This window comes from Lithobates pipiens, unplaced genomic scaffold (assembly GCF_037356315.1).
Source record: "Lithobates pipiens isolate NorthernLeopardFrog02 unplaced genomic scaffold, aLitPip1_a1.2 Scaffold_25, whole genome shotgun sequence".
Classification (NCBI taxonomy): Eukaryota; Metazoa; Chordata; class Amphibia; order Anura; family Ranidae; genus Lithobates; species Lithobates pipiens.
Genome location: NW_027507787.1, coordinates 222,912,654 through 222,936,458, shown reverse-complemented (window position 1 = coordinate 222,936,458; position 23,805 = coordinate 222,912,654). Strand labels below are relative to the sequence as shown.

Genomic DNA, 23,805 nt, shown 5'->3' with positions numbered 1-23,805 from the left:
AGCTGACGATAATCCAGCGATGCAGCACTGTCAGGCGAACGTTTAAATAGGCGAGGTACCCAGGTCACGTCGTGAGCGCGTTGAGGCGGTCGTACGGCTACGTCGAGTACGTTGTGTGTTCGTAACATCACCGCGTATGCTCGCCTGGTTAGACGTAGCGTCGGCCGTTCGTCTAGAAACTACCTTGCGCTTCCGTAGGCGCCAACGCGCGCTAACACGAAACGTACCTCGTGAGATTACGCCTATTTCCCTGACAGTGCCTCCCCCCAAGGGGCAGCCTCCGGATGCCCAACCGAGCCCATTTTTCAGGATAACTGCTGCGGAACCTGTGTATAAGCTTAGGAGCATGTACGTAATTGGCAGGTTCCCAAGAGTTCTCTTCAGCAGAATACCCCTTCCATTTGATTAAAAACTGGATAGTCCTACCTCTCCGACGACAGTCCAGGATAGACTCAACTTCGTATTCGGTTTCTTCACCAACCTGAACTGGAGGTGGGGGCACTTCTTCTCTTCCTGAAAAAGGACTAAAGGTAACACGTTTAAGAAGGGAAACATGAAATACAGGATGGATCTTAAACGATTCAGGCAAAACAAGTTCAAATGCTACGGGATTAATTTCCCGTTTAATCTCAAAAGGACCCAGGAATTTAGGTCCCAGTTTCCGGGATGGACATGGCAGTTTAAGATTTGCTGCTGAAAGCCACACCTTATCTCCTGCCTTGAAGGTAGGGTTAACTCTCTTCCTCTTATCGTACTGTCTTTTGTACTCCTCCTGAGCCCTCTTCATGGTATCTTGAAGTACTTGGTAGTTTGTGCGAATGAGGTTTACTCTGTCTTGAACTGCCGGGACAGAAGATTCAGGAATGGTATTAGGCAGAAATGAGGGGTGGAATCCGTAGTTTGCCCAGAAAGGTGACTGGTTGGTAGAGGCGTGCACTGAGTTGTTATAGGCAAATTCTGCACAAGGTAACAAGGAAACCCAATCATCCTGGGAAAAGGAGCAGAAGCATCGCAGGTACTGCTCCAGTGTTTGGTTGGTTCTTTCGGTTTGACCGTTGCTCTGTGGGTGATAGGCAGAGGACAAACATATTCTAATTGAGAGTAATTTACACAGTTCTTTCCAAAATTTGGAGGTGAATTGTACCCCTCTGTCCGATACAATGCTGTCAGGAACCCAGTGTAATCGGACAATTTCTTGTATAAAAGTTTTTGCCGTATCCAGGGCAGAGGGAGTCCCTCTTAACGGCAAAAAATGCGCCATCTTGGACAGGCGGTCTACTACCACCAAAATGGTCGTAAACCCTTCAGAGGGAGGTAGTTCTACAATAAAATCCATGGAAATTTCTTTCCATGGTTTCTCCGGGACTGGCAGTGGCCTTAACAGACCCCAGGGTCTGGTGTTAGATCCCTTGTTACGTTGGCAGATGGTACAGGAGTCAACGTATACTTTACAGTCAGCCCTTAAAGTAGGCCACCATAGGGACCGCTGTACAAGGTCAGTCGTCTTCCGGACTCCAAAGTGGCCTGCTAGTTGGTGGTCATGGAAAGTCTTTAATACCAGTAACCTGGCTTGTTGGGGAACAAAAATCTTGTCCCGATGCCATAGAAGCCCTCCTTGGCTTCTCAGGGAAGAAACTTCAGTTTCCGTACACTGCCTGGTGGCCAGCTCGATTGAAGACCTTAGATCCGGTTGGATCAGTAAGAAATTTTGGGGGGACAAAATTGTACTGGGTGGGACTCCTTTCGGGGTATCAGGAAACATCCGGGATAAAGCATCCGCTTTGCTGTTCTTAGATCCTGGGCGATAGGTTATGTGGAAATGAAATCTTGAAAAGAACAAAGACCATTGGGCCTGTCGGGGTCTCAGACGTTTGGCTGTGCGGAGATACTCTAAGTTTTTATGGTCAGTAAAAATTAGAATGGGGTGAGCGGCACCTTCCAGGAGATACCTCCATTCTTCAAGAGCGGTCTTGATCGCTAGAAGTTCCCGATCCCCTACATCATAGTTCCTTTCTGGGGAACTCATCTTTCGAGAGAAAAAGGCTACAGGATGCAGTAAAGCTTTGGAACCTTGACGTTGAGATAAGATCGCCCCTGTGGCCACCTCCGAGGCATCAACTTCTAGCACGTAGGGCAAGGCGGGATCTGGATGCTGCAGGATGGGCGCGGTGGTAAAGAGGGTCTTGAGCTGGTCAAAGGCGGACTGAGCTGCTGGGGACCAGAGGAACTTGGTGTGTTGGCGAGTGGTCTGAGTAATGGGGGCTACAATGGTGGAGAAGCCCTTTATGAATCTTCGGTAAAAGTTTGCAAACCCGATGAATCTCTGTACACTCCTTTTGTCAGAAGGGGCGGGCCAATCCAGGATAGATTTCACTTTCTGCGGGTCCATGGCAATTCCACCTGTGGTAATGATGAGTCCCAAGAAATGAATGGATTCCTTTTCGAAATCACACTTCTCGGCTTTGACATATAACCCATGTGTTCTAAGAATACATAGTACCTTCTTAACATGTACCCTGTGAAACTCTAGCGAAGTTGAAAAAATGAGAATGTTATCAAGATAAGCGACAACAAAGTGGTCTAAATGCTCCCGAAAGATGTCATTAATGAAATGTTGAAAGGTTGCCGGGGCATTACATAGTCCAAAGGGCATGACTAAGTACTCGAAATGCCCAAATCTTGTTCTGAAAGCGGTCTTCCACTCGTCCCCTTCTCGGATACGGACAAGGTTGTAAGCCCCACGTAGATCGAGTTTGGTGAAGATACGTGAGGTGTGGAATCTTTGGAAGAGTTCAGGGATGAGCGGAAGTGGATAGCGGTTCTTAAGGGTAATATTATTTAATTCCCTATAGTCCACACATGGTCTTAGAGTCTTGTCCTTTTTTTCCACAAAAAAGATGCCTGCACCGGCAGGGGATGAAGAGGGACGAATGAATCCTTTGGCCAGGTTCTCATCAATGTATTGTCTCAGAGTCTCGAGTTCAGTCTCAGAAAGGGGAAATATCCGACCAAAAGGAATGGGGGCCCCGGGTAATAATTCAATGGGGCAGTCATAGGGGCGGTGTGGAGGTAGGGTATCGGCTTTCTTCTTATCAAACACATCTCTAAATTCCTGGTAAACTGCTGGTATGTGAGGAACTGGACTGGGTACGGGTTGTACAGTCAGACAACTGGGTAGGTTATGGGGTACGGAATCTAAGCAATGCTGTTGGCAATAGGCAGATGTGAAGGATACCACCTTTTTGAGCCAATCGATCCAGGGGTTGTGAGCCTGAAGCCAAGGAATCCCTAGGATAACGGGGAACATCGGAGAACTCAGAACATCAAATTTAAGGAATTCCCGATGACCTGAATCGGTGATCGCCAGGATGGGAATAGTTTCCTTGGTGACATGGCCAGAACTGGGTAAGGAGCCGTCGGCCAAATGGACAGTCAATCTCCGTTCCTTGAGGTTAAGTGGGAGAGCCAGACTCTTAGCCAGGGTTAAGTCCAGGAAGCAGCTACAGGCTCCGGAGTCAATTATTGCCTGTAGAGGAACTCCTCTACCTGCCACCATCAACGTGACCGGAATAGTGATGTGGGCGGAAGCTGATTTCGCTACCTGAAGATGAAAAGGAGTGCCTAGGACTGGTTTACTCGGTCTTGTGGGGCAGTTGTTAATGAAATGTCCTGATTCCCCACAATAAAAACAAAGGTGTGCCTGTCGGCGATGAAGTCTCTCTTCGGAGGTTAAAGCGGGATGGGGCATGCCCCTCAGAAGGGGAGCTGCTGCTGGGCGAGCTGAAGGTGGAGCCTGGATAGAACAAGAAATCCGAGCGCGTTCAGACTGGCGCTCCCGTAGACGCCGGTCGAGCTGGATAGTAAGCAAGATGAGATCCTCAAGGGTAGTGGGAATCTCTAATCTGGCTAACTCGTCTTTGAGAGCTTCAGACAACCCCATCCGATATTGGTATTTTAGTGCTGCTTCATTCCAGCCGGAATCAGAGCCCCAGGTACGGAATTCTACTGTATAGTCCTCTGCAGGCCGATCACCCTGGCGAAGGGCGTACAAGGTTGCTTCAGCTGTAGCTGTCCGAAAAGGGTCATCATACAAGCGTGACATAGCCTTGAAGAACAGATCCAAAGTATCCACGTAAGGGCTGCATTGTTCCAGCAGGCCATGGGCCCACGTCTGGGGATCGTCCCTCAGCAGAGAAATGGTGAACCCCACCTTGGTCGCTTCTGAAGAAAAGGTCTGAGGTTGCAGGGAGAAATAGAGAAAACATGAATTTTTGAAGGATCTGAATTTCCTTCGGTCCCCAAAAAAGCGCTCCGGGGCTGGGACTCGTGGTTCTGGAGCGGCTGAGGTTGTAAAAGCAGAAACTTGACCAGAGGAGGTGGGCGGTTCAGGAGGGTGTTGCAGTCGTTCCTTCAGCCAGAGATATCTCTCTTGGAGCTCCTGAATAGCTGGAGTAAGGGCCGTAAGTTCTTGTAAAATGGCCTCCATTGGGGAGTCACCTCTGTCGACCTCTGACATGGCTGGATTATACTGTCACGGTCAGGAGTGAGGCCGAGATGCTGAGAGGGCTCCCCTTGCGGCCGAGTGCAGCACAACCCTGAAGTTGACACAGGGATGCAGTGCCCACAGTAGCACAGGTTGCCAGGTAGCAGCAGCAGAGGTCAAGTGCCGGGTAAACAAGTCTCTAAGGGCAACCGTGCTAGGAAGTCCAAGAGTGGGCAGCAGAAGTCCAGAGAGAGGTCAAGACAAGCCGGGATCGGGTGCAGGGAGCAGACCAGGAACGTCGGGTACAAGCCAGGAGTAAGAGCCAGGAGAATAACAGGAGCAGGTCGAGCAAGCTGGGTCGGTACACAGGAGATCGGATAACAGGAAACACGGGTTCAGGTACACAGGGGAGCTGACGATAATCCAGCGATGCAGCACTGTCAGGCGAACGTTTAAATAGGCGAGGTACCCAGGTCACGTCGTGAGCGCGTCGAGGCGGTCGTACGGCTACGTCGACTACGTTGTGTGTTCGTAACATCACCGCGTATGCTCGCCTGGTTAGACGTAGCGTCGGCCGTTCGTCTAGAAACTACCTTGCGCTTCCGTAGGCGCCGACGCGCGCTAACACGAACGTACCTCGTGAGATTACGCCTATTTCCCTGACAGAGGTTCACCTTCCAGCATGATAATGACCATAAACATACAGCCAGAGCTACAATGGAATGATTTAGATCAAAGCATATTCATGTGTTAGAATGGCCCAGTCAAAGTCCAGACCTAAATCCAACTGAGAATCTGTGGCAAGACTTGAAAATTGCTGTTCACAGACGCTCTCCATCCAATCTGATAGAGCTTGAGCTATTTTGCAAAGAAAAATGGGCAAAAATGTCCCTCTCTAGATGTGCAAAACTGGTAGAGACATCAACCAAAAAGACTTGCAGCTGTAATTGCAGCGAAAGGTGGTTCTACAAAGTATTGACTTTGGCACCATACAAATGCCCCCCCAGACTTTTCACATATTTATTTGTAAAAACATTAGAAAACCATTTATCATTGTCCTTCCATTTCACAATTATGTGCCACTTTGTGTTGGTTTATCACTTTAAAAAAAAAAATACATTCACAGTTTTGGTTGTAAAATGACAAAATGTGGAGAATTTCAAGGGGTATAAATACTTTTTCAAGGCACTGTAGATGACGGACTCAGCAATAGAATGCAATGCCAAGCTGCACCAAGCAAGGCCAGCAGACTATTGACATGCTGTAAAAACTCAACTCAAGAGACAATAAAAAAAAAACGTAACATGAAAATACTCAAGCGAATAAAACCTTATATAATAATGTGGGTATATTGTGTGAAAAATAAATATAATATATAATATATATTAATATAATATAAATATCTATAAGTATACAAATCTCCATGACATAAATAAATAAATTGATTATAAACATCCCATAATAAAAAAGTTCAATGAAAATAGTTAAGTAATATAGTTGCAAACAAATAAATTCCTCTGTTTACAAGCAATATTCAAAAGGCACCTCCTGAATAAAACCAGCCAGTTCACAGCAATCCTGAAAAGATGCCTCACTCAGGATCCTGCCGACTAATTGCCGTTTCATACATGTCAGGAGGTTTCAATGCTGCAGTTTGTGGTGGTACTCACATAAGGGTAAAGATAGAAGGAAAACACATCATTGCGCAATGCTAATAAAAATGAAAAGAGAATGGAGAATGGACGCTCTCACTCACATAAATTAAAATATCAGCCAGCGCTAAATGTAATGATCAGACGCGATCATCTCCTTACTCTGCATCTCGTATGCATACAGCACTACAGATGTCATCACCAGGCTCCTCCCGACGCGTTGCTTCACATGTCACGTGACTTTCTCAAGGGTCTCAAGGGATGTTTATAATTTATGTCATGGTTATGGAGTGATCTTCCTGTGTTTGCTTACCTCCCCTCATGTGTTCAGACTAAGAGGCCAGCCACTTCCACCTGGTGGTTTTTATAACCTCTCCTCTAAGCATGGCTCCACCCCAGGCCCTATCATGGAACCCTATATTAACCTGTGCACTGCAAGCCAGCGGTGCTGATCAACCATTGTGTATTCACTGTGTGTTTGGCTTCCTGTTTCCTGCTTGCCGTGTGCTCTATGTTTGACTCTGTTACCGACCTTGGCGTGTTCTCAACGATTCCTGTCTGCTTGTGACCTTGACCTTTTGCATGTCCCTGACCATCCCCGTCTGCCTGTGACCCTGAACCTTTGGCGTGTACTTTGTGTTGTTCCTGTGTGCTGGTTGCCCTGACCTCTACCGTATGCCCTTACTATCCTTGTCGTTCCAGCCTGCTGCTTCCTTCTCCTGTAGTCTACTGTGAGCGTGAGCTGTGAGACCCTAGGGGCCGCGACCTGAAGCCAGACTGCAGCGTTGTCCATCCTCACCTCTGGAGGCTCTGGCGAACACCCGCTGGCTCTTAGACTCCACGGCCTGGGAAATCTATGCTCCAGCTCTCATTGGGATCTGTGTTAGTGATCCTGTAGACCTGTGTCCTGAATCTCCCTGGGTACAATCCGCAGCAGTCAGTCCTAAGGTCCACTACCTAGCGGTGCACTTCCAACTCCTACGGAGTGCATCTGTCACCTGGTCTCAGGTGATCTGACAATTTATGTCACGGAGATCTGTATACTTATAGATATTTATTTTTCACGCAATATACCCACATTATTATATATAATTTTTTATTCACTATGGATGTTTGGAGCACTATAAGTGATTATATTTAAGATAGGAATTGTGTGACACTATCACTGTGTTGTTAGTAGCAGGTTGAATTCAGTGCACTGTTGTCTTTTATATTTACTCAAGAGATAAAACTATAGTTCTACCACTTTATAAACCTCTGGTTTGGCCTCATCTTGAGTATGCTGTCTAGTTCTGGTCATCAATCCTCAGGAAGGATGTGCTGGAATTGGAGAGAGTCCAGAGAAGGGCAACAAAGATAATGATGGGGCTGGTGGACCTCAGCTATGAGGAATGGCTACAAACATTCAACTTGTTCTTCCTGGAGAAGAGACACTTAAGACAAGATAAGATCACAATATACAAATATCTAAATGGTGATTCTAGCATAGGGAGAAAACTATTCAGGCTCAGATCGCTTAAGAAGATGTGTAGCCACTCAATGAAGTTATGTAGTTTGAACCTTAAAGAGGAAGTAAACGATGACGTCACTCCCGCACATGCGCACGGGAGCCGCCACTAACGGCATATCGCCGTTAGCAGCGGCATGCTGCTAACGGTGATAGTGCGCCTGTGCCTGTGCGCCGCTGTCTACGGCGCATGCGCCGCTCTCTACGGTGACTCTCTTTTAGTAAATATCTCCTAAACCATGTAGGTTTAGGAGATAGTTCTTGGACCTGCAGGTAAGCCTTAATCTAGGTTTACCTGTAGGTCAAAGTGTCTTGTAAGGGTTTACAACCACTTTAAACTGTGTAAGCCCTTGTACACACGGTCGGAGAATCCGTCGGAATGTGTCCTATCGGACCGTGTTGTCGGATAATCCGACTGTGTGTGGTATGCATCGGACTGATTCCGTCGGAATATCCGTCGGACCCAATTTTCCAACTTGTTGGAAATATTTTCCGACCAACTGGTTCGATCAGACATACTCCGATCATGTGTAAAGAATTTTGATCGGACCAAGTGCCACGCATGCTCAGATCAAATTCCTACATCAAAGCTATTGGCTACTAGCCTGAACGTAGTCCCATCGTAACGAAATTACGTCATCACGTTCTGAGTGATCGGATTTTTGGACAACTTTGTCCGACCGTGTGTATGCAACAGCTTCGGACAAGATCCGACGGGCAAAATCCGACGGACAAAATCTCCGACCGTGTGTACAGGGGCTAAGAGATTCTTTACTGTCAGAATGGTAAGAACATGGAACTCAAGCAGGGAAGGGTCACTGGTTCAAATCCCAACCACAACACTACCTGCCTGGAGTTTGCATGTTCTCCCTGTGCCTGCGTGGGTTTCCTCCGGGTACTCTGGTTTCCTCCCACACTCCAAAGACATGCAGGTAGGTTAATTGGCTTCTGTCCAAAATTGGCCATGGTATATGAATGGGGACCTTGGATTGTGGGCTCTGTGAGGGTAGAAACTGATGTGATTGTGCAATGTACAGGGATAGGGACAATTGTAGACACTCACTCAGGTTGGACTAGATGGACTGGTGTCTTTATTCAACCTAACTAACTATGAAGTGTTGATAAATTAAAAAAACTTTTATATGGGCATCTTAGCAAACGCAATATAGAAGGATAAGGGGACTGGTAGAGACATAAACACATGCACAGGTTGAACTGGATAATCTGGTATCTTTAATCAACCTTACCAACTAATTCTAGCCGACTTCCTCTTTATTTCACATCAGGTGTGCGATAACACTGGGAACTGTTACTGCAATGATGGCTGGGCCCCTCCTTACTGTGACAAGGGAGGCTACGGTGGAAGTATTAATAGTGGGCCTACTCATATTGGTAAGTAAGGCTGACCATAGATGGGTCATGGTGTAAGTGAGAGCAATAGGTAGTAATACAATGGATGCATCTAGAGTTTGCACAAAAGCCTCAGGTGTTTATAAAGGCAAAAAGATTTTTCAACCTTAAAGTGATATTAAAGGTTTTCTTAAAAAAAAAAAAAAAATAACAAACATGTTATACTTACCTGCTCTGTGTAGTGCTGTACAGAGCAGCCCGGATCCTCCTCTTCTCAGAGCAGGTATGTATAACATGTTTATTACTTTCATAAAAAGAAGCTTTACAACAAACACCCCCAAGCTTTACAACCGCATTCATTTCCTTTGCTCTACAGAAAAACAATATATTAGCCTTAGGCTGGGTTCACATTGCAGTGGTTACGAGAACCGGATGTGATTCGCACCGCACTGCAGTGCAAATCAAATGCGATCTCTGTGTGATGCGAGTTCAGCCATACAGATAGTATGCCTGAATTCGCATCGCATCCGGCCCAAACTCATACAGGACCCTTTTTTTGGTCCGCAGCAGAATCTGATCGCATGGGTGTTCACACCATGCGATCCGATTCCTGTCCGAGTTTGCAGATCGCACTGCTATATGCAAACTGATCTGGGGGTGTCATTAACGTTTCACTGACACTCCCAGCAGTTCGCATAGGGCAGTGTGAACTGCCGCCGGGAGGTATGCCATGCGGGAACCCGCTGCGGATTCGCATCGTTCCCGCATCGCTGCAGTGTGAACCCAGCCTTAAAGTACAATTAAAGGGAACATTTATTTTTGGATAGATTTATTTACCATTATCATAGGGAATAAGTAAAGTAAAAGAAAATACCAAATTTTGGGTTGTCACCAGAACAAGAGTAGAGGGGAATTCTTCCAATGGGGTTCTGGTAACCCTAATAACAAGCAGGGATTCCCTCACTTTCTATTTTGGCTATAAATCTCCCCAATGAGACACAGATGGCATAAAAAAAAAAAACTGACATGGGTTATAATTATCCCTTATGCCCTGTGCGCACGGTCGGACTTTCCGACGGAAAATGTGCGATCGGATCTTGTTGGAAAATCCGATCGTGTGTGGGCTCCATCTGACTTTTTCCGTCGGAATTTCCGACACACAAAGTCTGAGATCTGCATCATCAATTAAAGCGACGCAGTGCCGGATCGCAAAAAGTGCTCTGATCAGGAAGAGGGTAAAGTCTTTCAGGGCTAAATCAGTTACTGTATTGCAGTAGCTTCTTCCAAGCTAGTAAGCTATAAACAATTATAACATTTGTAAACAATTATAACATTCTATAAACAAGCTGTAAACAATTATAACATTCTATAAACAAGCTGTAAACAATTATAATATTCTGTAAACAAGCTGTAAACAATTATAACATTCTATATAAAATCGGTTCTTGTTAGCAGTTTGATGGTTCTCCATAGGAAAACATTAAGGGCTTCTTGCCTCTCCAATCTCCATCTCAATGGCAATTCTTGAGATGCCAATTTATTTGCCAAAAGATATTACTACAGTACCTACACACACCCATGTATACCACTCAATTAAAGGGCCCATGTGCTTCTGGACCCTTGCTTATGTAATTGCTGTGATGCTGGGAACCTTCATACATACGTATTTAAAGCAATATAAACTGTGATCACAGTGATGCAAAGAATATCATTGTACACTCTATTACAAGGTGATGTTATGTTACAAGGTGATTCTATAACAATGGCTTGTGATCTGTGACAATATGTCATAATGGCTGATAATCTGTGACAGTGGAAAATCTTGTCTCCCAGGTTGTACACATTGTACAAGCCCAGGTACAGATCGTGAGAGCCTTCATCAATGATTTTGTCTTCCCAGATACTTCATTGCGTGATGGATTGCTGATATTCTTCCTGCTGGTTGTCCCAATCCTCATCCTACTTATCGTCTTGTGGATAAAGCGAGATGCAATTAGCAGAAGGTGCTGCCGAGAAAAGAGGAGACGCAGGTACTTCCAGTAATACTGATACAGCAATATTTCTATTTGAAAATTAGGGACTAGATATGGGCACTGACAAAAAATGTTTTTGTTTTCGTTTCATTCTTTTTTTGTTTTGTTTTTTGGAAATTTGGAAATTCGAAAATTCACAAATTTAAAAATTCAGATTTTTGAATTTCCAATTTCCAAATTTTTCCAATTCCAAATTTCCAAATTTTTTAAATTCTGAATTTTCGGATTCTCCGAATTCGAAAATTCAGAAATTCGAAAATCCGAAAATCGGAATAAAAAGAAAATCAGGAATTCCTGTAAAAAGAGGGTATCCGCTTCCCCTCCCCCCAAAAAAATGGCATGCCAAATGTGGCATGTCAGGGGGCCACCTTCCCTTAAAGCGGAAGTTCCATTTTTGGGTGGAACTCCGCTTTAAGGAGTTACCATAATGCCGCGTATACACGATCTGAAATTCCGCCAGCAAAACTCTGATGTGAGCTTTTTGTCAGAAAATGCGACCATGTGGTCCATCGGTCTTTTGCTGGCGGAATTCCAGCCAGCAAAAGATTGAGCGGATGTTGTCTACTTTTCGGTTGGGAAGAGTTCCTATCCGAAATACCGATCGTCTGTACAAATTCCGACGTGCAAAATTCCTACTCATGCTCGGAAACAATTTGACGCATGCTCGGAAACATTGAACTTCATTTTCTCGGCTCGTCGTAGTGTTGTACATCACAGCGTTCTTGACGGTTGAAAGTTCAGAGGACTTTTGTGCGACTGTGTGTATGCAAGCCAAGCTTGAGCGGATTTCCGTCGGAAAAACCATCCAAGTTTTTTCAGATGGCAAATCCGATCATGTGTACGCAGCATTAGTCTATGTCAAGCCAACAAACTGTTGTTGTCTTTTTTTTTTTTTTTGAATAGCATATGGAAGGATCAGAACCCTTTCCAGTTTTTTTTTATCCTGCTCTCTGGAGTATCATTATGTGGCCTGAACCCTCTATTGCAGGAGTTCTCAACCTCAGTCCTCAAGTACCCCCAATGGGTTTTGGGAACTTCCCTTAGATTAAATTGCTCTTATAAATACCATGTCACTGATATTGATTTAAAGCAGCTGTACAAAGCAAAAGAAAACCTGAAAACATGGCCCATTGGGGGTACTAGAGGACTGTGGTTGAGAACCACTGATCTATTGGGACTTTTTAGGGCATGAACTCCAACATATAAGGTTTTCAACAAAAAGCTTTATTAACACATGTGCTTTTGTGTACGGCCTCATATTAAAATGGTGTTCTACGCACATGTAGCCTATTTTTTGCCTTCATGACCAATCATGTACCAGCCGTCATATCTCAGAGTCAGATTTGACAATGACACTGGAATCTGGTATGGAAAACAAGGCTATGTATTCTTTAGAACGCGGCTGGCACGTGAAGTCAGTATATTTTATATTGAAGTAATGCATAAATGTCTTGCAATTGACTTTTTTTTTTTTTTTTTTTTATAGCAGAAATAGAAATGCACAAAGATCGGCGCCACCACCACCAAACAATTACACAACTCGAAATGCTGCCAGTAATGCACCAAGAAACCAGGTAATAAGCTCAACCCTCAGTATGTATAGCAAATATAGCACAGTTTATTTAGCAGGGTGGTGATAAGCAGAGGCGCAAAAAGACAGCTTTGTGTCCTGTGTGCAGGGCTGTACTCATCGATCACGCTGCCCTGGGGTCATTGATAATACCATTGTCACCAGGGGTCAAGTCCTGGGGAAAAAAAAGTGTGGGAACTCACCCAAGATTCCCCACCTAACCTCAAAAATAAAAAAAAGTGTGTGTAATATATGCACTCCTTTTTTTAACAAATAAAATGCAACATTTATTGTAAAGTGACAGTTTACGAGGACACCTCCAACATTCACATGCATCAAAAAAATAAATATAGAACAGATCTAACAACAAAATAATTTAACCTGCATGCTATACCAACAAAAAAAACACAATGTTTGATAAAGGTTCAATGTAGACTCACTGTGCCCATCATTGCAGCCTCACTGTGCCCATCATTGCAGCCTTGCTGTGTCCATCAATTCAGCCTCACTGTGCCCATAATTGCAGCCTCACTGTGCCCATAATTGCAGCCTCACTGTGCCCATCATTGCAGCCTCACTGTGCCCATCATTGCAGCCTCGCTGTGTCCATCATTGCAGCCTCGCTGTGTCCATCAATTCAGCCTCACTGTGCCTATCATTGCAGCCTCACCTGTGCCCATCATTGCAGCCTCACCTGTGCCCATCATTGCAGCCTCACCTGTGCCCATCATTGAAGCTTTACTGTGCCCATCAATGCAGCCTCACCATGCCCATCAATGCATCCTCACCGTGCCCCTCATTGCAGCCTTCCCCAAGCCCAAGGTTGGAAGCGCTGCAAGCCAATGAGAATTTGCATAAATCTAAACACATGCTGTCTTTCTCAGTGGTGGAGTGTAGCGTGTGTAGTACTGCAGCATGGGTTAATAGATCCTTGGGGACTCGCCAAGCTCACGCTGTTCACTGCCAGATTGTCAGGCTCGGGCTCACCGACACAGTTCTATCTCCTCTATGTAATCTTATCAGTGCATGTATAGTGGTTTCTAGGCAGTTGAGTTTATAACCTTTTTTCAGAACACAAAAATGTGTTCAGGGCACATGTTCAGAGGCATTTGAAATGCCAACGCGGCATGTAAACGTGGCTAAATGGACGTTTTTAGATGCCAGTTTCTAGCTGTCAAGTTAAATCATTCAGGAGAGGTTAAACAACGTCCCGTGTACATGAAACCTTACTGCTTCTCCCTCTTCTGTTGCCTTAAAACCTTAAAAGCAGCATTTATTTGACCTGAAGTTAACAGTAAAGGGCCAAAATGGGCATAGCAGTCATTGTGAGATGGTTGGATTATGTTCAGTGCCTATAGTCAGCTGACATCCCAACCTGCAAAAACCCATTTAAGGAAGGTAGCAAGCTCATTTCAGGGAGGTCACGCTCCGTGCCAGCAAACCCCCCCCCCCCCCCCCATTCATAGTAAAATACTATAATAAAATAATACTTTGAAGATAATTAATAATACAATGCTATAATAAAATACTTTAAAAGATAATGTTGCCAACACTGCAGCCTCACTATGCCAACAGTGCAGCCTCGTCAGTGCCTATCAATGCAGCCTCACCGTGCCCATCTGTATCCTCATCAGTGCCCATCTGCAGCCTCACTGTGCCAACAATGCAGCCTCACTGTGCCCATCTGTATCCTCATCATTGCCCATCTGCAGCCTCACTGTGCCAACAATGTAGCCTCACTGTGCCCATCTGTATCCTCATCAGTGGCCATCTGCAGCCTCGCCAACACCTTGATTACACACAGCGGGTGTGTCCCGCTCTGTCATGCAGCTGCAGTCTTAACGGTTCGGCAGCCGTCCACTATAACAAAGCCCTGCCACCTCCTCGTCTGTGATAGAAGGTCAACTGAACACTGATACAATGCTGGGAAATTGAATCAGTGTTCTGTCTATCATGGATGAGGAGGCGGGGTTTTGTTACAGTGGACGGCTTACGCATACCTCCCAACTTTTTGAGATGGGAATGAGGGACACCTATCAGAAAAAGTATGCAGGCATAGGACACACCCCTTGCCACGCCCCCTTAAAGGAGAATTGTACAAAAAACAAGATTGGTTAAACCCACAAGTGCTTTTTTTTACCACTACTATTCCTTTATATTTGCTTTTTGGAATTTACAAATGTAGCAATTTAGAAATAAGATGAAAGGTTTAGTGCTCAGAGACAGTCCTTCAAAATCAGGGACAGTTGGGAGCTATGGTTAAGACTGCAGCTGCATGACACAGCGGGAGACAAATGCTGTTTGTGATTACATAAACGGAGAGAGGGAGAGGAGGACTCTGCATTTAGATCGGCCCTGGGCACTGTTGCAGCCGCAGCTCAAAGCGGCCCCAGGGCAGACGGCCTACCGGGAAATCTCTCGGTATCCCGGTAGGCCAGTCCAGGCTGAGTGGCAGTGCAGGCTCAACCGGGAGATCGTGCCACACTCGCAGGTGTCCGTGAGCCCTCCGTCAAATGCGGGAGTATCCTGCGATTCGCGGGAGACTTGAGATGTCTGGGTCAGGTTGAGGCTGGGTTCACACTGTTGCAAATTGGATTCAGGTTTCCTCACATCCAATTCGCATGACAGATGTCTGTGACCGACTCTCAATGGAGCCGGTTCACATATCTCGGGGTCGGCTGCGGAGCGACTTGCACAGGAGTCCTGTGCGTCTTTGACTCCATTTCATGTCCGAATTAAGGCAAACATTCGGGCTAAAATCAGACCTGAAAAGGAGGAAGGGGATGCACCGGACCCCCTGCTGTCAGTCACATCCGAATAACTTTATACTAGGTGGCTACAACATACCCAATAGTACCTGTTAAACTGGCCCCACTGGAAGCCCAGGAATAGGCTTTATACAACCCGTCCCCATTCTGCATCATTGCTCATCTGAATTTTTTTTTCTTTGAATTAGCAGGACAGAACTTTCTCTGATGTCTTTACCATATCACACCATGTGCCACACCATGTGCCACAAAGGTATGTATTTTTTATAGGTACACAGGCTCATAGATGAAAGTGCTGTTGTGAAAGTGATAAAATACAATGCCATGAATTTCCGCCAGTTACTGCAGAATCAGCCTCATCTGGAATATGCAGTTCAGTTTTGGGCTCCAGTTCTGAAAAAGGATATCGGGGAACTGGAGAAAGTGCAGAGAAGGGCAACCAAACTGATAAGAGACATGGAGGAGCTCAGCTATGAGGAAAGATTAGAGAAACTGAATTTATTTCCTCTTGAGAAGAGGAGATTAAATGAGATCTAAAGTCTTGTTTTTTTTTGTTTTTTTAAACAAACATGTCATACCTCCTCTGTGCAGTTGGTTTTGCACAGAGTGGCCCCGATCCTTCTCTTCTGGGGTCCCTCAGCGGTGCTCCTGGCCCCTACTCTTCTTGAGTGCCCCGTTGGACAGCTGTTCTCCCTCGGGGCACTCGTGCAGGCATGCTCCCCTCTATTGACACAAACAGCAGGACTCGGCCCCGCCCCCAGGTCATTGGATTTGATTGACAGCAGTGGGAGCCAATGGCTGCGCTGCTATCAATCTATCCAGTCAGGGCCCGAGACAACGGCTGGAGCTGGTGGGCTCGTCCCCATCGCTGTAAAGACCGGGCTCTGGGGGTACTGCTGCATCATGGGAGGTTTTCCACCTTAATGCACAGAATGGACAGATAGTCAGACAAGCCAAACGTCAGGGAGCCAGAGATTAGTGTAGTAAAATAGCAAGCAAGTCTTTCAACAGGAATGCAGGAGAGCGTCTCTGTGATGTTGACTAAGGTAAAGGCAGAGATCCTGTGGGCTGAACAGCTGAAGTAGGCAGGACTGACAAGCAGAATATCATCAACAGATGAGTAACTGTGGAGAGAGATAGGAGCTGGCCCTTAGCTGACAGCTGAGCGACCAGCTCAGAGAAGGAAGGGCTGAGCCCAGCCCTGACACCTATCCCATATGCATACCAATTTAGACAGGAGTCAATTACTCTACCAGCGTGTCTTTAGGAAGAAACCCATGCAAAGGAAGAACATGCAAACTCCATGCAGATAATATACTGGCCGGCCAGCTCGGAGAAGGAAGGGCTGAGCCAAGCCCTGACAATAGGGAACATTCTTTGTAAACGAGGGCAACTAGGTGATTCCCAACCATGACACCATGACACCACCTGCCTGGAGTTTGCATGTTCTCCCTGTGTCTGTGTGGGTTTCCTCCCCCACTCCAAAGACATGTTGGTAGGTTAATTGGCTTCTGTCTAAATTGGCCCTAGTATATGAATGTGAGTTAGGGACCTTAGATTGTAAGCTCCTTGAGGGTAGGGACCAATGGGAATGTACAATGTATATGTAAAGTACGGCGTAAATTGACAGCACTATATAAGTACTTTAAAGCAGAGTTCCACCCAAAAATGGAACTTCCACTTTTCAGAATCCTCCCCCCTCCAGTGTCACATTTGGCACCCTTCAGGGGGGAGGGGGGAGCAGATACCTGTTTAATACAGGTATTTTTCTCCCACTTCTGGGCAGATACATGCGCCACCCGCGTGTATCTACACCACTTCCGGCGCCTTCTCCGTCCTCCCTGCTGCCTTCTGGGAGACACATGGGTCCCAGGAGACAGCAGGGACCAGTGGGAACACGCAGCGTATGTCACGCATGTGCAGTAGGGATCCAGGAAGTGAAGCTGCAAGGCTTTACTTCCTGATTCCCTTACCAAAGATGGTGGCAGTACCCCGGAGCCGAGGGACAGATCAGCTTCGGGTGCCGACATCGCAGGCGCCCTGGACAGGTAAGTGTCCATATTTTAAATGTCAGCAGCTGCAGTATTTGTAGCTGCTGACTTTAAAAAAATATATATAAGATCTGCGGAACTCCGCTTTAAATAATAATAATAACTGATGTAAATGTCATTTTTTCCATACCTTATAAATACCTGTAAATAAATTGAAATGTTGCTTTTACATATTTGTCTTTTTCACTTTATAACTCCTAATTACATGTGTTTTTTTTCTATATTTCAGACCACCAATGCCTGCCGCCAAACCACAGCCTGCCCGCCCCCCTCCACCCCGACCAACAGCACCATCACATAATGACTGGCAGCCAAATGTCTGAAGCCAATTATCGTTAAGCCATATGCTTGTGTTCTCGATTTGTATCAGAAAAGAAGACAATGTATTATTTTACCAAAGATTTAAAATGGAACAATGAACATTTCCTGGGAACTGGTGCTAATGCCAAAATTGCACTAATCCCCGTCTGCTGCTGTGCCATCAAATCAATGAAGAGAATACAATGAAGGAGTTCGAAAATATGAAGTTTGAAGGAATACTTCTTAATTATGCACTTTTATTAACGGGCTTGTGAATCACTTGTGTAAAAGGCCCTATATATGCTTCAATAATATTATATATTTGTCTCAGATCTATTCACTGTATTATGCTGCTCCGGGAGTGAAATGAATAGAGGATTTCAAGATTACCTGTGAATTTATCCAATCCCTTCTTCATATATAAAGGAAGAGACTAGATATGGATTAGAGAGGGACCTAGGTAAGGGAACTCTTTACTTTTTCTTGTCTTTTGTAACCCAAATGCCGGTGTTGTGTCGAATACTGTCCCCCGTCAGATAGTGTCCGCCCTGTACTGCGCCTCTCCAGTGTGAAAGCCTGAGTGCTATGCTATGGAATGCTCTACCAATCAACATTCGCCTGGAAGAAAATCACCTGGCTTTTAGGAAAAAACTCAAGACCTTCCTCTTTTAGCAGATGATCAAAGCTCGCCACAGCGCCTAGAGGCGATTCAGTTCGCATTGTGCGCTATACAAGTATTTCATTCATTCACACTGGAGCGGTGCGCTTGCAGGACGGTACAAAAAGTTCTGCAAGCCGCATCTTTGGAGCGGTGAAGGAGGGGTGTATTCACCGCTCCTAAAGCACCCCTTCCCATTGAAAACAATGGGTCAGCGCCGCTAAAACGCTGGCATGGCGCCGCTGCAGTGGTGCTATGCAGGCAGTTTTAACCCTTTTTCCCCTGCTAGCGCTGCTAAAACGACGGTAAAGCGGCGATAACTATAGTGCCCACAATGCCCCAATCTGAAAATAGCCTAAAAGGTCACTGTAGATCCAAGGGGGAAAGTTATAGCGTCTACAAAATAGGGGATAGATTTATGGCATTTTCATTATTATTTTTTTTATTAGTAATGGCGGCGATCTGTGATTTTTATCGCGACTGCAACATTATGGCGGTCACTTTTGACACTATATGGGACCATTGTCATTTCAACAGCGAACGGTGCTATAAAAATGCATTGATTACTGTGTACATGACACTGGCAGGGAAGGGGTTAACCACTAGGGGGCGATCAAGGGGTTAAGTGTGTCCTAGGGAGTGATTCTAACTGGGGGGGGGCTACCTAGGACATGACAGCGATCGCTGCTCCCGATCACAGGGAGCAGTAGATCTCTGTCATGTCAAAAGGCAAGACAGGGAAATGCCTTGTTTACATAGGCATCCCCCCATTCTACCACTCCACATCGCAATCGCGGGCTGCCGGCAAACATCGAGTTCCCGGTACCCGCAGGCACGCACGTGCGCATCCACCGATAAGTGGCATATTTAAAGGGAGGTACAGGTACGCCCATTTGCCTGCCTGTGCCATTCTGCCGACGTACATCGGTGTGCGGCGGTCAATGTATAACTGCTTGGCCATACATCGTACAGCTCACATAGACCCCACCATCTGCTTATCAGGGGTGCAATGCTTTACAGACTCCCAAATTAAAAAATAAATAAAAAATTTGCATTACCTGTAAAGAGATGCGCATTTATAATTTTTTTTAAGGTGAACCTATCCTTTAACACTGGGACAGTTCTGGGCTCAGTTGGCTGAGATTTGATATAATCAATGTGGGAATATTGGAACCACATAAACAGCAAGGGGAGGGACTTTAGAGTTGCAAAAAAGGAGTATGCAACCTCAATATAAAATTTACAAAAACTTTATTGATCCATAGATTAAAAACATGTGCTGTGGTGCTTAGCTGTACCCCAAGGGGAGGATCCTTGCCCCAATAGTCGTTATTTTTAATGAAGGAAGGGGTGATCCTGTACTATCTGGTAATGCTCCTTGTGCTATCAATCACCTACTGTGAAGACTGCAAACAAATTAATGTGTTCCTACACATCCTATGAATAAAGATAAATACCTTTGTTGTGCCTCGTATAAACATAAATTGCAATTCATCAATCTCACTTGCATAAGATAAACCAAATAAAATATATAAAAAAAAATAAACCTTCCAATTGAATGTGTCATAAATATATAATAAACAATCTCTGGTGTTATTTTCCTGTAAATGTGTTTGGTCCTTCTCCAATGTTGGCATATGATCAATAACAGTCTTTAATGTGAATCTTTTCTATTCCGTGGTTCCAAATTGCACACATCCCACCTTTAAAAATGAGTCTTCAAAAATCAATCACCCATATAGTAACTCTCACCACCATTCCACCAATGCGCTCGCTTTCACTCAATGACCAGTCAATGTTCAGGTCTTTCCCCTTATAGGGGGTCACTCCCAGGCTCTATTCTGATAATACTCCTCGCCACTTTCCTTCCTATGGAGCCACCCTAAACCATCCAAATGATCTGGTACTACGTCCCTTTCTAACCAATGAAACCACAAAGCTCCTGATTCACTCCCTGGTTATCTCTCGCCTTGACTACTGCAACTCCCTCCTCATTGGTTCACCTTTAAATAGACTATCCCCCCTTCAGTCCATCATGAATGCTGCTGCCAGACTCATACACCTTACAAACCGCACAGTGTCTGCTACCCCTCTCTGCCAATCCCTCCATTGGCTGCCACTTGCCCAACGAATTAAATTCAAAATACTAACACTTACTTACAAAGCCATCCACAACTCTGCCCCCAGCTACATCTCTAGCCTAGTCTCAAAATACCAACCTAATCGCCCACTTCGTTACTCCCAAGACCTCCTGCTCTCTAGCTCCCTCATCATCTCCTCCCATATCCGCCTACAGGACTTCTCCCGAGCCTCGCCCACTGTGACCCATAAAGAGTGCCTGGGCAGAGTGGAGACTTGTGGGCGTGCAGACTCCGGGACGCTGAAGCATGGGAAAGAAAATGGGCCTCGGACGACAATAAGACACCCAGATTCAGGCATTCCCGGAGCCCTATGGTAATCAACCCTGACATCTAGTGGACGGTTTGAGACGAACAGTGGAAAGTGGAGTTTTTAAGCTTGAGATATCAAGGCTCTATATTATTTATGGTCTGGTGAGTGTACCCCCAAAAGGGGAGTTTTTTGCCACACGTGGTGAATTGTGGGTGGAAGCTGTGTACAAATCACAATAAGAGACTGCTTTTCTGCTATTTACCTCATCGTATTGATCATGAGAAGTGATATCCGTATTTGAATGAGGGAAAAAAAGTGCTGCTGCAATATTATAAAAAGGACTTCCATTTGTTTTTTGTAGTATTGCCAATTTTCGCAATTGAATTGTCCAACGGATTTGTTCTGTCGCACCTTTGCTGTTGAAAAGTCTGGCCGTGTATACACACAAGAACTTTTGTCTCGAAAATCCAGAACGATTCCCTTTGGCTCAAAATTGCCCCCCCCCCCCCCGCTCCAATATTTACTGACCTTTTCTATACCCCAAAGCTATTGAAAATGACCGATTGAACATGTTGAGATTTTTTATTTTTTTTTAAGAACCAATGATTTTCTAATCATTGATAGGGGGGACTTGTTTAAGGAAAAAAAAATTAAAATGAAATGCGTAGGAGCCAGGAAAGAGTGTGACCCGGAAGGAAAAGAACGTTCACTGTCACAAACGTTTTTCAATACCATACAGTCTCATTGCAATGAAAATACATAATGTAAAGCAATGCACATTATTTATAAATAGGATGCTTTGCTTTAAAAATTCATGAGGCATTCAAATAAATTGATTCCTTTTTCCAGATGTAATTACCTCGTCTACTATTGAATCCATATTTTTCGCCTTTCGAAAGAAGAATCTTGTTGTTTGCGTGCCACAAATTAAATAAAAAGTGGGAGCATACAAAAAACCCTTCACCAATCCTACTAGGTCTGTATGGATGAATTATAAATAATATATTATAAATGTAGTCAGAGGGAGGGGGGAGCTGTCCACAAATCACAATATTAAAAAAAAAAAAAAAAAAAAGGTCTGGACTGTGAATGGGCCATTCTAACACATGAATATGCTTTAATCTAAACCATTCCATTGTAGCTCTGGCTGTATGTTTAGGGTCATTGTCTTGCTGGAAGGTGAACCCCAGGCTCAAGTCTTTTGCAGACTCTTATGCTGCATACACACGATCAGAATTATGGTTGGAAGAGGCTCTGATGGTTTTCCCGATGGAATTCCGCTGAAGCTTGTTTTGTCTACACACGGTCACGCCAAATTCCGACAGTCAAGAACGCGGTAACGTATAACACTATGACAAGCCGAGAAAATTAAGTTCAATGCTTCTGAGCATGCGTAGGAATTTTTCGTGTTGGAATTGCTACAGACGATCGGAATTTCCATCAAAACTTTTTTTCAGCAAAATTCCGATGGAGCATACACACGGTCACATTTTCCGACGAGAAGCTCTCATCTGTCTTTTGCTGGCCGAATTTCCGATCGTGTGTACGCAGCATAACAGATTTTTTTCTAAAATTGCCCTGTATTTGGCTCCATCCATCTTCCCATCAACTCTGACCAGCTTCCCTGTCCCTGCTGAAGAAAAGCCTCCCCACCACATGATGCTGCCACCGCCATGTTTCACAGTGGGGAAGGTGTGTTCAGGGTGATGTGCAGTGTTAGTTTTTCCCAAACATAGCGTTTTGCTATTAGGTCAAAAAGTTCAATTTTGGTCTCATCTAAACAGAGCACCTTCTTCCCGATGTTTGCTGTGTCACCCACATGGCTTCTCGCAAACAGGACTTCTTATGGCTTTAAACAATGACTTTCTTCTTGCCACTCTTCCATAAAGGCCAGATTTGTGGAGTGCACGACTAACAGTTGTCCTGTGGACAGATTCTCCTACCTGAGCTGTGGATCTCTGCAGCTCCTCCAGTTACCATGGGCCTCTTGGCTGCTTCTCTGATGAATGCTCTCCTTGTCCGGCCGGTCAGTTTAGGTGGGCGGTCATGTCTTGGTAGGTTTGCAGTTGTGCCATACTCTTTCCATTTTTGGATGATGGATTGAACAGTGCTCTGTGAGATGTTCAGAGCTTGGGATATGTTTTTATAACCTGTGGATGCCACACTTTTTATAACAAATGCATACCACACTTTTCACATATATATTTGTAAAAATTGTTGAAAACCATTTATCATTTTCTTTCCACTTCACAATTATGTGCCACTTTGTGTTGGTCTATCACATAAAATCCCAATAAAGTACATTTATGTTTTTGGATGTAACCAGGGATGCACCGAAATTTCAGCCGCCGAAACATAGCGGCCGAAGATGGCTGATAATGGAGCCGAAAATGGGGCTGGGCCTGGGCAGGGCTCCGTCCACACCCATCACGGGGTTGTCCTATAATGCATAAGATAGAGGAGAGCCGCCGCCTGGTTGATTAGAGTGTAGGGCACATAACAGCTTTTATTTCAATAGCTGTGTGTTCCCCACCACGTGCCGTCATATACAGCCCCTCCCTCTCGTCCAGGGAACTTTGATAGACAGATCACCCGGCCCAGGTTTGGACGGATGATCTGTCTATCAAAGTGCCGAACAAAGAGGAGGGGCTGTATGTGACGACGCGTGGCAGGGAACACACAGCTATTGAAATAAAAGCCGTTATGTTCCTGGCGCTCTAATCAACCAGGCAGCGGCTCTTCTCTCTCTTCCCTTGCACAGGGGACACAGGCTGGCTGCATCTGACGGGCACTGGTGAGGCTGAATTGAGCTCTTGTATCATCTCCCCAGTCTCTGAGCATCTCCTGTGCCATGTCCCCAGTCTCTGACCGTCTCCTATACCATGTTCCCAGTCTCTGACCATCTCCTGTACCATGCCCCCAGTCTCTGACCGTCTCCTGTACCATGTCCCCAGTCTCTGACCGTCTCCTGTACCATGTCCCCAGTCTCTGACCATCTCCTGTACCATGTCCCCAGTCTCTGCCCGTCTCTTGTACCATGTT

General features: G+C 45.3%; 1 protein-coding gene across 4 annotated transcripts in view; it reads left to right on the top strand.

Annotated features, from left to right (window-relative positions):
• Nucleotides 1-19,980, top strand: part of LOC143930908 (disintegrin and metalloproteinase domain-containing protein 9-like) — a 140,468-nt gene extending 120,488 nt beyond the window's left edge. The window contains exons 18-22 of one of the 4 annotated variants that reach the window (XM_077455591.1): nucleotides 8,929-9,034; nucleotides 10,893-11,022; nucleotides 12,515-12,599; nucleotides 15,555-15,616; nucleotides 17,644-19,980. In XM_077455591.1, the coding sequence (XP_077311717.1) occupies nucleotides 8,929-9,034; nucleotides 10,893-11,022; nucleotides 12,515-12,599; nucleotides 15,555-15,616; nucleotides 17,644-17,737 (477 nt within the window). In that variant the 3' untranslated portion in view covers nucleotides 17,738-19,980. Of the gene's footprint in view, nucleotides 1-8,928; nucleotides 9,035-10,892; nucleotides 11,023-12,511; nucleotides 12,600-15,551; nucleotides 15,617-17,643 lie in introns of all 4 variants that reach the window. The other 3 variants (XM_077455590.1, XM_077455589.1, XM_077455588.1) reach the window with 3 other exon arrangements.
• Nucleotides 19,981-23,805: the final 3,825 nt, after the last annotated feature.